The sequence below is a fragment of the Abramis brama genome, assembly GCF_963993115.1.
Source record: "Abramis brama genome assembly, chromosome: 7".
NCBI classification, from domain to species: domain Eukaryota; kingdom Metazoa; phylum Chordata; class Actinopteri; order Cypriniformes; family Leuciscidae; genus Abramis; species Abramis brama.
In genome coordinates, this window is record NC_139969.1 from 45,853,843 (window position 1) to 45,864,710 (window position 10,868).

The window sequence follows — 10,868 nt, forward strand, 5'->3', positions numbered from 1 at the left end:
CACTGCAGGCAAAAACATCTATATTTGTGGTCAGTTTTGAGATTTTGGGCTAGTTTACTCCTTCAGTATGTGTTCTTTCAAGCTGCTATAAAGAAAACGTTGAAAATATACATTAAGATGTTTATTTTATTACATTTTGTTTACTTGCGGAAGTAAGTTTCTCCCGAATTTACCAAGAAGTTAGCATTCCAACGCGACATGCCGAGTTCTGTCTGTTCACTGAAGTCTGTCATGACCGGTATCGTTGTAAAGCTCTGAGTCTCCTGCACAACGCTATCCCAAATATGGGCATTTCCTTTCTATCAGTAACCAATCGAGAATGTCCAAAGGGGGATTTAAAGCTAACGACGATTTCTCATTTAGAGCTATTTAAATCTTTAACTGCCGTTTTCTCAAAATGAGTTTTTTGTCATTCTCCAGTACAAAAATCTCAGCCTATGTAGCACCTGTGTACACCAAACTCTCCAGTTATACACTTAGCAGTATTCTGAAGATATTTTCAGAGGGATTTGTTAATAAATCATTCCTGGCCTGATTTATGTGACATTTTAATTAGAAAAAATGGTTAAAATCTTGTGTGTAAACAAAATGAAAAAAAAAAAAATTTCACCTGGCTTTATCATATGTTCAGATCTATCTACCGAAAATGTATGCAAAATCTCGCATATTTAATGAGATAATGCCTAATTTGCATAATTAAACATGCAAACTTGAAATACATTTTTAATAAACTTGTGTAAGTATAAGTAATCAACTGAGGAAGTTTCATGGTGATATCTATTATTTTAAAAGTTTACCCTATTCACCTGTAGTGTCTCTCCTTAACTCATATGTCATGCTATTTTTTTTTGCTGCTGAATACAAAAAGAAAAACTTGCACAGTTCCATTTAGTAATCTACAAGAGAGGTCTGTCTGATACATATCAATAACTCCGGGGTTCTTTCTTTTCTTTTTTTTTTACTTTATTAACAAACGTGCAGTTACGCGCAGGAGAAAAACACTGAAAATGAAGATTTGGTTGCAAAAATATCCGTCAAAGTTTTGTTTAAATGAGTCTCTACACAGATGAAATCTGCTCGAAATGGCACTCATGAGTCCTCTCATTATAACCAATATAGCGTAGACACCATGTAAATGAGAGATTGTTTGTGCAGTGTAGTCAGATTCATTGATTATATCAGTTTTCACATGAGTTACATCTTCAGTGATTATAACAGGAGCGCTCTTTGCTATTTTTGACCAATTTAATATTAGTGACCATATATCATATTTATATTTAATATTAGTCATCTGGTGAATTGTTTACATATAGCAATATATATCACTAAAAAACATCGCAATGTCACCTTTTTCCCCAATATTGTGCAGCCACAGTCACCATTATGATGATTAGTGTTCACATTAGTAGGGCAATTGGCCCTTGACTTTGGTTAAATTAATTCTCTTTCAAATAACTTTGCAATATTTCATACTCCTAAATTACACACTTCTTATTACAGTATGTGCACTGTTTGGAGTCAGTGACTGACACCTGGAGTTTGAGAGTTTTGTACTTGCTGTTCAATACATATTTAATGTCTGCACCCACTAATCTTACTTTATAACTATTGTTGGCTAATTGACACCACCTAAATAGTTCAAAATTATGCCAGAGCTCTAAACTCTTTAAACTTTGTTCTATCTGATATAGACTAATTTTTTGATGATGGGGCAAATTAATCAAATTGCAATAAATAAACAAACAAAATGACGGTTGATTGAGAGTCTCTGTACTTTAACTCAAGCACATGATTTGTGTACTTTGTCCATCACTGTGTAAAATAAATCATAATGTTGGTCTAAAAATGAGTAATTTTTTTACCTGTGATGAAATTCAGACCAACAGCACTCTTGCTCCCGTGGGATTGCTTAAATAATTACAGTTAGACTCACAGTTAGTGTGTGTGACTGTGTGACTGTGTGTGTGTGTGTGTGTGTGCGCTCACGCACGCGTGTTGAATGGCTGTATTGAGGTGGATGTAATGTGTTGTGTGGTTTGAGGCATTAGTGTGCCGTCTCTCTGCTGACTGCATCCTGTCTACTGCTGCATCAGCCCTCCTGTAAGCATTCCACACACATTACCCACCATTCCCATCATTCAGCTCTGTGTGTTTAGTGTGTTATCTACTATTGATGTTGCAGTTGACATTCAGTATTGCTTTGAGAGGGAACTGAGCCAATAGCTTGTGACGTGGAATAGTTTAGCTTGTTAGAGAAATCTTTTAGCTAATATTTTGTCTAACATTTTTGGATTTTTTCTTAATTTCCTTAGTATATCATATCATTTTAGAATATCATGTCATTTTAGAATTGCAAGCTCTTTCCCAAAACCATAATTACTTGAATAGTGCTTGAAAATGGCAATAGATTTTGAGTGCTCTGGATTCATGATCAGGGGTCGTGATCTGGAGTCGCGATCAGGGGTCGCGATCAGGGGTCGCGATCTGGAGTCGTGATCAGGGGTCGCGATCAGGGGTCGCGATCAGGGGTCGTGATCAGGGGTCGTTATCAGGGGTCGTGATCTGGGGTCGTGATCGGAGGCGTGATCAGGGGTCGTGATCAGGGGTCTTGATCAGGGGTCGTGATCAGGGGTCGTGATCAGGGGTCGTGATCAGAGGTCGTGATGTGGAGTCGTGATCAGAGGTCTTGATCTGGAGTCGTGATCGGAGTCGTGATCTGGAGTCGTGATCAGGGGTCGTGATCAGAGGTCGTGATCTGGGGTCGTGATCAGGGGTCGAGATCAGGGGTCGTGATCAGGGGTCGTGATCAGGGGTCGTGATCTGGAGTCGTGATCAGGGGTCGTGATCAGGGGTCGAGATCAGGGGTCGTGATCAGGGGTCGTGATCAGGGGTCGTGATCTGGAGTCGTGATCAGGGGTCGTGATCAGGGGTCGAGATCAGGGGTCGAGATCAGGGGTCGTGATCAGGGGTCGTGATCTGGAGGCGTGATCAGGGGTCGTGATCTGGAGGCGTGATCAGGGGTCGTGATCAGGGGTCGTGATCAGGGGTCGTGATCTGGAGGCGTGATCAGGGGTCGTGATCTGGAGGCGTGATCAGGGGTCGTGATCAGGGGTCGTGATCAGGGGTCGAGATCAGGGGTCGAGATCAGGGGTCGTGATCAGGGGTCGTGATCAGGGGTCGTGATCTGGAGTCGTGATCAGGGGTCGTGATCAGGGGTCGAGATCAGGGGTCGTGATCAGGGGTCGTGATCAGGGGTCGTGATCTGGAGTCGTGATCAGGGGTCGTGATCAGGGGTCGAGATCAGGGGTCGAGATCAGGGGTCGTGATCAGGGGTCGTGATCTGGAGGCGTGATCAGGGGTCGTGATCTGGAGGCGTGATCAGGGGTCGTGATCAGGGGTCGTGATCAGGGGTCGTGATCAGGGGTCGTGATCAGGGGTCGTGATCAGGGGTCGAGATCAGGGGTCGTGATCAGGGGTCGTGATCAGAGGTCGTGATCTGGGGTCGTGATCAGGGGTCGAGATCAGGGGTCGTGATCAGAGGTCGTGATCAGGGGTCGTGATCTGGAGGCGTGATCAGGGGTCGTGATCAGGGGTCGTGATCAGGGGTCGTGATCAGGGGTCGAGATCAGGGGTCGTGATCAGGGGTCGTGATCAGGGGTCGTGATCAGAGGTCGTGATCTGGGGTCGTGATCAGGGGTCGAGATCAGGGGTCGTGATCAGAGGTCGTGATCAGGGGTCGTGATCTGGAGGCGTGATCAGGGGTCGTGATCAGGGGTCGTGATCTGGAGGCGTGATCAGGGGTCGAGATCTGGAGTCGTGATCAGGGGTCGTGATCTGGAGGCGTGATCAGGGGTCGAGATCTGGAGTCGTGATCAGGGGTCGAGATCTGGAGTCGTGATCAGGGGTCGAGATCTGGAGTCGTGATCAGGGGTCGTGATCTGGAGGCGTGATCAGGGGTCGTGATCAGGGGTCGTGATCAGGGGTCGTGATCTGGAGGCGTGATCAGGGGTCGTGATCAGGGGTCGTGATCTGGAGTCGTGATCAGGGGTCGTGATCAGGGGTCGTGATCAGAGGTCGTGATCAGGGGTCGTGATCTGGGGTCGTGATCAGAGGTCGTGATCAGGGGTCGTGATCTGGAGGCGTGATCAGGGGTCGTGATCAGGGGTCGTGATCTGGAGGCGTGATCAGGGGTCGTGATCAGGGGTCGAGATCTGGAGTCGTGATCAGGGGTCGTGATCAGGGGTCGTGATCAGGGGTCGTGATCTGGAGGCGTGATCAGGGGTCGTGATCAGGGGTCGTGATCTGGAGGCGTGATCTGGGGTCGTGATCAGAGGTCGTGATCAGAGGTCGTGATCTGGAGGCGTGATCAGGGGTCGTGATCAGGGGTCGTGATCTGGAGGCGTGATCAGGGGTCGTGATCAGGGGTCGTGATCTGGAGGCGTGATCAGGGGTCGTGATCAGGGGTCGTGATCAGGGGTCGTGATCAGGGGTCGTGATCTGGAGGCGTGATCAGGGGTCGTGATCAGGGGTCGTGATCTGGGGTCGTGATCAGAGGTCGTGATCAGGGGTCGTGATCTGGAGGCGTGATCAGGGGTCGTGATCAGGGGTCGTGATCTGGAGGCGTGATCAGGGGTCGTGATCAGGGGTCGAGATCTGGAGTCGTGATCAGGGGTCGTGATCAGGGGTCGTGTTCAGGGGTCGTGATCAGGGGTCGTGATCTGGAGGCGTGATCAGGGGTCGTGATCAGGGGTCGTGATCTGGAGGCGTGATCAGGGGTCGTGATCTGGAGTTTGAGTCGCCAGTGTAAGATACTTGAATAACAGGATGAGATGTCCATAACTTTGTGAATAGTAAAGATCTCCAGCATAGAAAATGCATCTTAGCTCGGCCAGCCCCAGAAAACACTTTGGCAAAAACACATATTCACCCCAAAACAGGAACGCCTTCCGCAGGATTTAGCCTCTTAAAGGAACCTCACTATTGCAATAGTCAGTCAATACATCACAACTAGATAATGATCTGAGAAGTCATCATGTATGTGCTTATAGATCATCTGTTCAGATCATTTGTTTTTGGAAGTAGTAATTAGGGGCAATGCATTGTGCGATTTCAGCAAGGTTACCTACTCCTTGCTGCATTAAAGATTAAATGGTTTAACTTCTGTGTTCGTGCAGGTGCAGTGAGGACTGAGTTTAGGGCAATCGGTTTGTAGCTCTGCTTCAACTGTGCGATATCCTTACGAAGAACGACCAAAATTACTGACATGCCAGAAATTCATTCGACCATCCGACTGCCTGTCAGGAGAGGTAAATCGCCTCTCGTTTCCCCCGAACACTGCACGACAAAGCTGAAAATCGGCCGGATTCAAAAAAGACTCGCACGAGTCAGAATTCAGCTCAAAATCGGACAAAAATCCATTCCGATTCTGGGAGTCACGATCCAATTCCAAAATGATTCTTGATCTACCTTTTTTCTTATAATCTTTTTTTTTTTTTAGGCCTAATTACTGGTTACATTAATTTCACGTCTTTTTGTACGCTGTTCACAAATCACACGCCAGCAGTGGCGGCTGGTGGTTTTAATCTAGAGGAAGCACACACAATTTTAGCGATCGGATTTTATGGCTTTAAAATGGCTTTTTTGGTCACTTATATACCTAAATATTTATAGAAAACAACATAGACATCAAGACAATATAAATATAAGTTCACTCACCTAGTCCTGGCCTATCACTTGAAGCAAAAAATCCATCCTTCTAAATGTCCATGTTAAAAGAGCTCGTTCGGCTGTTTAGTGAAGCTGATTGCTGTAGCCTATATCCAACTTTAGCATGGGGTCTTCCTTTATTTCTAATTTGTCGCTGTTGTTTGTCACACCCTTTTTCAGTTTCAACACATGCCCCTCAAAAGGTCTGTGCACGGCCCTGGTTTGAGTTCATAATGAGACATTTGATCTGGTGCACAGTTTGCAAAGTTGTTGAGATCTCTTGAGATCTTGTTGTTGAGATCGAAAAATAAGAGGGTGTTAGAGTATATTTCTCAGGAGACAGATGTAAGAAATAGTAGACTTTGATGTTCATGTAACCTGATTTATGTCTTACATCTCAAAGAGATGTAATTGTTGATGTTTGTTGTGTCTGGCAGTGAAGTATGTGGACTGTGGCAGACGGGCTCATGTGAGGTTTGAATGCAGTGAGCCTGAAGACTTCTGGATCTCAGTGGATGGAGTAGTGTACGCGCTCCGCCCGCTACACCCGTCCCACTCCTGGACAAGAACTCCTCTGCTCATTAAAGCCCAGGACGAGGCCTCCCGTCAGCAGTGGAGGACACAGCTCACACTGATCCCAGCCAGAGCTCATCCATCACAGGTACGACATCTGCATCATGAGTCCGAGCTGGAAGAGGCATTCTGGAGATATTAACACAGTTATAGATGTAATGTGGTGATTATGGAGATATTAACACATTTATAGATGTAATGTGGTGATTATGGAGATATTAACACAGTTATAGATGTAATGTGGTGATTATGGAGATATTAACACAGTTATAGATGTAATGTAGTGATTATGGAGATATTAACACAGTTATAGATGTAATGTGGTGATTATGGAGATATTAACACATTTATAGATGTAATGTAGTGATTATGGAGATATTAACACATTTATAGATGTAATGTAGTGATTATGGAGATATTAACACAGTTATAGCTGTAATGTAGTGATTCCGGAGATAATAACACTGCCCTATAATATGGAGCTTTCTTTTAAACAAGATTTGTTTAGTAACCTTTAAATGAATGTCTGTATGGGAAATGTCTGTAGCTTATTTAAACATATTTTTTGTACATAACATTTGTTGGTACACTTCTCAAATCATCATTAAAGGGATAGTTCACCAAAAAAATGAAAATGACCCCATGATTTACTCACCGTCAAGTCATCCTAGGTGTATATGACATTTTTCTGTCAGACGAATTCAATCAGAGTTGAAAATGTCTCTTCCAAGCTTTATAATGGCAGTGAATGGCTGTTTCTGTTTTGAAGTCCATAAAAGTGCATCTATCCATCATAAAAATGCATCTATCCATGATAAAAGTGCATCTATCCATGATAAAAGTGCATCTATCCATCATAAAAGTGCATCTATCCATCATAAAAGTGCATCTATCATCATAAAAGTGCATCTATCCATGATAAAAGTGCATCTATCATCATAAAAGTGCATCTATCCATCATAAAAGTGCATCTATCATCATAAAAGTGCATCTGTCCATCATAAAAGTGCTCCACATGGCTCCTGGGGTTAATAAGGGCCTTCTGAAGCAAAGCGTCCGTGTAAGAAAAATATCCATATTTAACACGTTACAAAGTAAAATTATAGCTTCCGGCTAAACGGATTCCACTTAAAGGGATGGTTCGAAGTAATTTCAACCTAGGGTCCTTTGCACCATGACCTCGAGCCGAACACCCCCCAGAAGCCTTTTTGCTCTTTTTGTTGTTTTGTCGATGTTTCTCTTGAAGCAGAGTCAGACGGTATCAGGGGATTGGGGGGCCAAATGCCAGCAGAATTAATACAATGGACCCAAAAGATATGGTGGAAAAATGGCCCTAGTAGGAGTTATTTTTATATTAATAACATGTTATTAACTAATATTTCCAGAATATTGGCGAGATTGCAAATTTTATACAACAGTTCAGTAAACAAAGTTTGAATATTGTGATAAGTGACATTTTTGACATAATATTGTCAATATTCTTGGTTTTTACTCTATTTCTCCAATGACAATAGTTCCAAAAGAGTTAAGAGTTACGTGTCTCTGAACGAATCCAGGGTTTTGAGATTCAGTGACCCAGTTGCTGAGTTCCAGAACCAATCATTTGAATGAATGCTTCTATGACTCATTCATCATTAAAGGAATAGTTCACTTTTAAAATGAAAATTCTGTCATCATATAATTACCCTCATGTTGTTTCAAACCTGTATGAATTTCTTTCTTCTGCTGAACAGAAAGGAAGATATTTAGAAGAATATCAGTAACCAGACAGTTTTTGGGTCCCATTGACTTCCATAGTATATTTTTTTCCTACTATGTTTTATGTGATTTTATATTTAAAAACGTGTATTAAATGTGATTTGCTGTATATTTTAAATTGTGTATGAATGCCAGTGTAGTGTAATTGTGTTACTTATCTGGAAGCCGATTGTGTACTCGACTGCTGTTTTCCCCAGTATTTAGAGTTTATGTACGATTGTATGCGTTTTGTTGTGTTGATTTTGTCTGGCCTTGCTACGTTGGTGTCTCAGAAAGTCAGTGAATGTGAGGGGAAAGTGTAGCACTGTATTTTACATCAAGAACAGCTACAGTATGTGCCAAACCCATCAGGCTTGTGGATGTGAAGCAAGATGATGTCAAAGCTGTCAGTAACATGCGGTCCGAGGCGCTGTCTCTCCGGCAGCTCAAGGCACTGTTGGATGAATGGATGCGCAATATGGTGATACATATTTTAATGATCAAACAGGTAAATTTAGCTCAAAGGGAATTATCAATTTATTTATAGGGAATCTTGAAAGAATCACTTATACGGCCGAGCAGCAAATGACTCGTCCAGCATTTATTAGAACAGGCCATAATTATTAACTCTGCAGCGGATATTAATATCCAAACTAGTGAAAACACTCTTTATTAGCAAGGTAACTTAAATTTGTAAGCACATAACACAAGAACACTTCTTTTTAAAAGACTTTATTGATTATTCTAACACATAAAACTGATATCTAACACACACATTCATACGAGTTGCAGAAAGAAAGAAAGTGAGGAAAGAATGAGTCTTAAGAGTGAGATGATGAAATCCCAAATTTCTAGCAATATATGCACTTATAAGACATGATCTGAACGAACCATCAATCATTAATTTAACCCTTCTGTCGTTTCTTAGGCGGGTTATTAAATATTATATCAAAGCACCAGTTCAGCTAAGAGTCTGGAGGCTACTTGCGTTTGTTGCGTTCCTTTGCTCGAAAAGGGCTTTTCCTTTGTCTGCGTTCGGGCTCGTTGATTGGCTGGCGGTCTCTTCGTGCCTGTCTCGAGCGGCCAATCACGTGGTGTGCTGGCGGATGGATGGGAAGTGTTTGAAGCTGGAAGCGAATCGTGGACCGAAACTTTGCAGCAAAACTTAACTTAGAACCGAGACTCTCAACGAAAGCAGAAGAAAACTAAGTAATAGAAGGAAAAGTGAGATGAGATGTTCTCCTGATCTTGAGTTGGGTTCTTTCGTCTGCTCGTCTACATGGCTACTCGTCCGTCTGGTTACTCTGTCACGGCTACTCAATGGCTACTCTAAGTATATGCTAATGCTTTGTTCGGGTTCTAAGATTTTAAACAGCCTCCTGGATGAGTTCTGACCAATTAGGCTCTGTCTTTATTTCAGAGGCGGCATTTTCCTCTGTTGTGGGATGATTTTATGTATTTTGATATGTAAAGTCTCAGTCTCTGTGGTTTTAAGAGATTTCAACCCTGGGGTCGTTCAGGGGTCATCAAGAAGGAGGAGGTGGGATCAAGCAACCTCTGCCGTTATCTTGGTCGGGCCCCGAGCTGTGCCATCTCTGAACCAATCAGTCTCTTCCACACTATCTAGTGTTGACACGTTCTTCCTTTCGCTGGGCTCATCTCTTTGAAGCTTGCAGCTGGGGCTTTCGTTGGTTAGCTCAGGCTGGCTGGAGCCCACTGCACTTATGGCCCTAGATTGGACTGTTGATCTGGGGTCTGTAGTGTAGAGTTCTGTGTGGAATTATGTTGGAACGGATCATCTGGAAGATTAATGTTTAGTGCGCCCTCAAATCCTCCAATATATTCCCCACGTTCCATGATGGCAGCTCGTTTGTCTGTCTCTCTCTCCCTGTCTTTTGTTTTCTATTATTTTATTATTTACAATTGTATTATCTTAAAGGGCTGCTAATAGCTTTAATAGTCATTTTATTGCATTTGGTCTATATTCCTGACAAATGATTATACAATAAAACAAGGAGTGCTGCAAAATGCCCCCGTGTGGAGTATTGATGTAAACTCAGCCGGTTACGTCTCAAGTGAAAGTAAACAGTTGGGTGGAAAGCGGATGTGTATCTGTTACAGAACGTGGTAGTGGAAATAGCAAGAAGGACGAAGGAGAACGATTATCTAACGACAAAACTCAGGAACCAGAAGAAAACCACTCAAACATTAACGAGAACACGGGGTCTAAATACACAGAGCAAACAAAGGAACTTAATTAGATAATTAACAGGACACGTGTAAGAAATGACCAATCTGACAGATAAACAGGGAAAACTAGGTCACAGGGAAACAGACACAGAGCACACCTGTTACAGTATCAGTAATATGGGTTTGGTCTTAAAGGGACAGCAGCCTAATAAACCTGTAACATCACTCACTGCTCTTGACTGAATAACTTTTGTAGCTTTAATAAGAACACGTTTATATTTAATTCATTCATTGAAGACAATGCAGTATTTTATTTTTTACATTTGATTATTAAATGTCTGTACTGTTTCTAACTACATGTTAAATAAACCTATTGCACCTGAAAATCTTAGTTTAATTCATATTTTTGTTTTATTGTATTTGCCCTATTGTTTGTAATTTGCTGCTTTGTTTTTATTTGTAATAACACAAATAAAATAACTATAGTGATATAGTATATATATATATATATATATATATATATATATATATATATATATATATATATATACTGTGTATATATATATACTGTATATATATATATACTGTATATATATATATATATATATATATATATATATATATATATATATATATACACTGTTAGACCTTACCGGGTTTTT

At 42.0% G+C, this 10,868-nt stretch overlaps 1 protein-coding gene across 1 annotated transcript in view; it reads left to right on the plus strand.

The window, feature by feature from the left end:
- The window catches only part of LOC311086316 (cadherin-2), a 96,182-nt gene that overhangs the window by 22,886 nt on the left and 62,428 nt on the right, over positions 1 to 10,868 (plus strand). Inside the window, exon 3 of the mRNA XM_084119130.1 lies at positions 6,144 to 6,367. Coding sequence (XP_083975256.1) covers positions 6,144 to 6,367 — 224 coding nt within the window. The remainder of the gene's footprint in view (positions 1 to 6,143; positions 6,368 to 10,868) is intronic.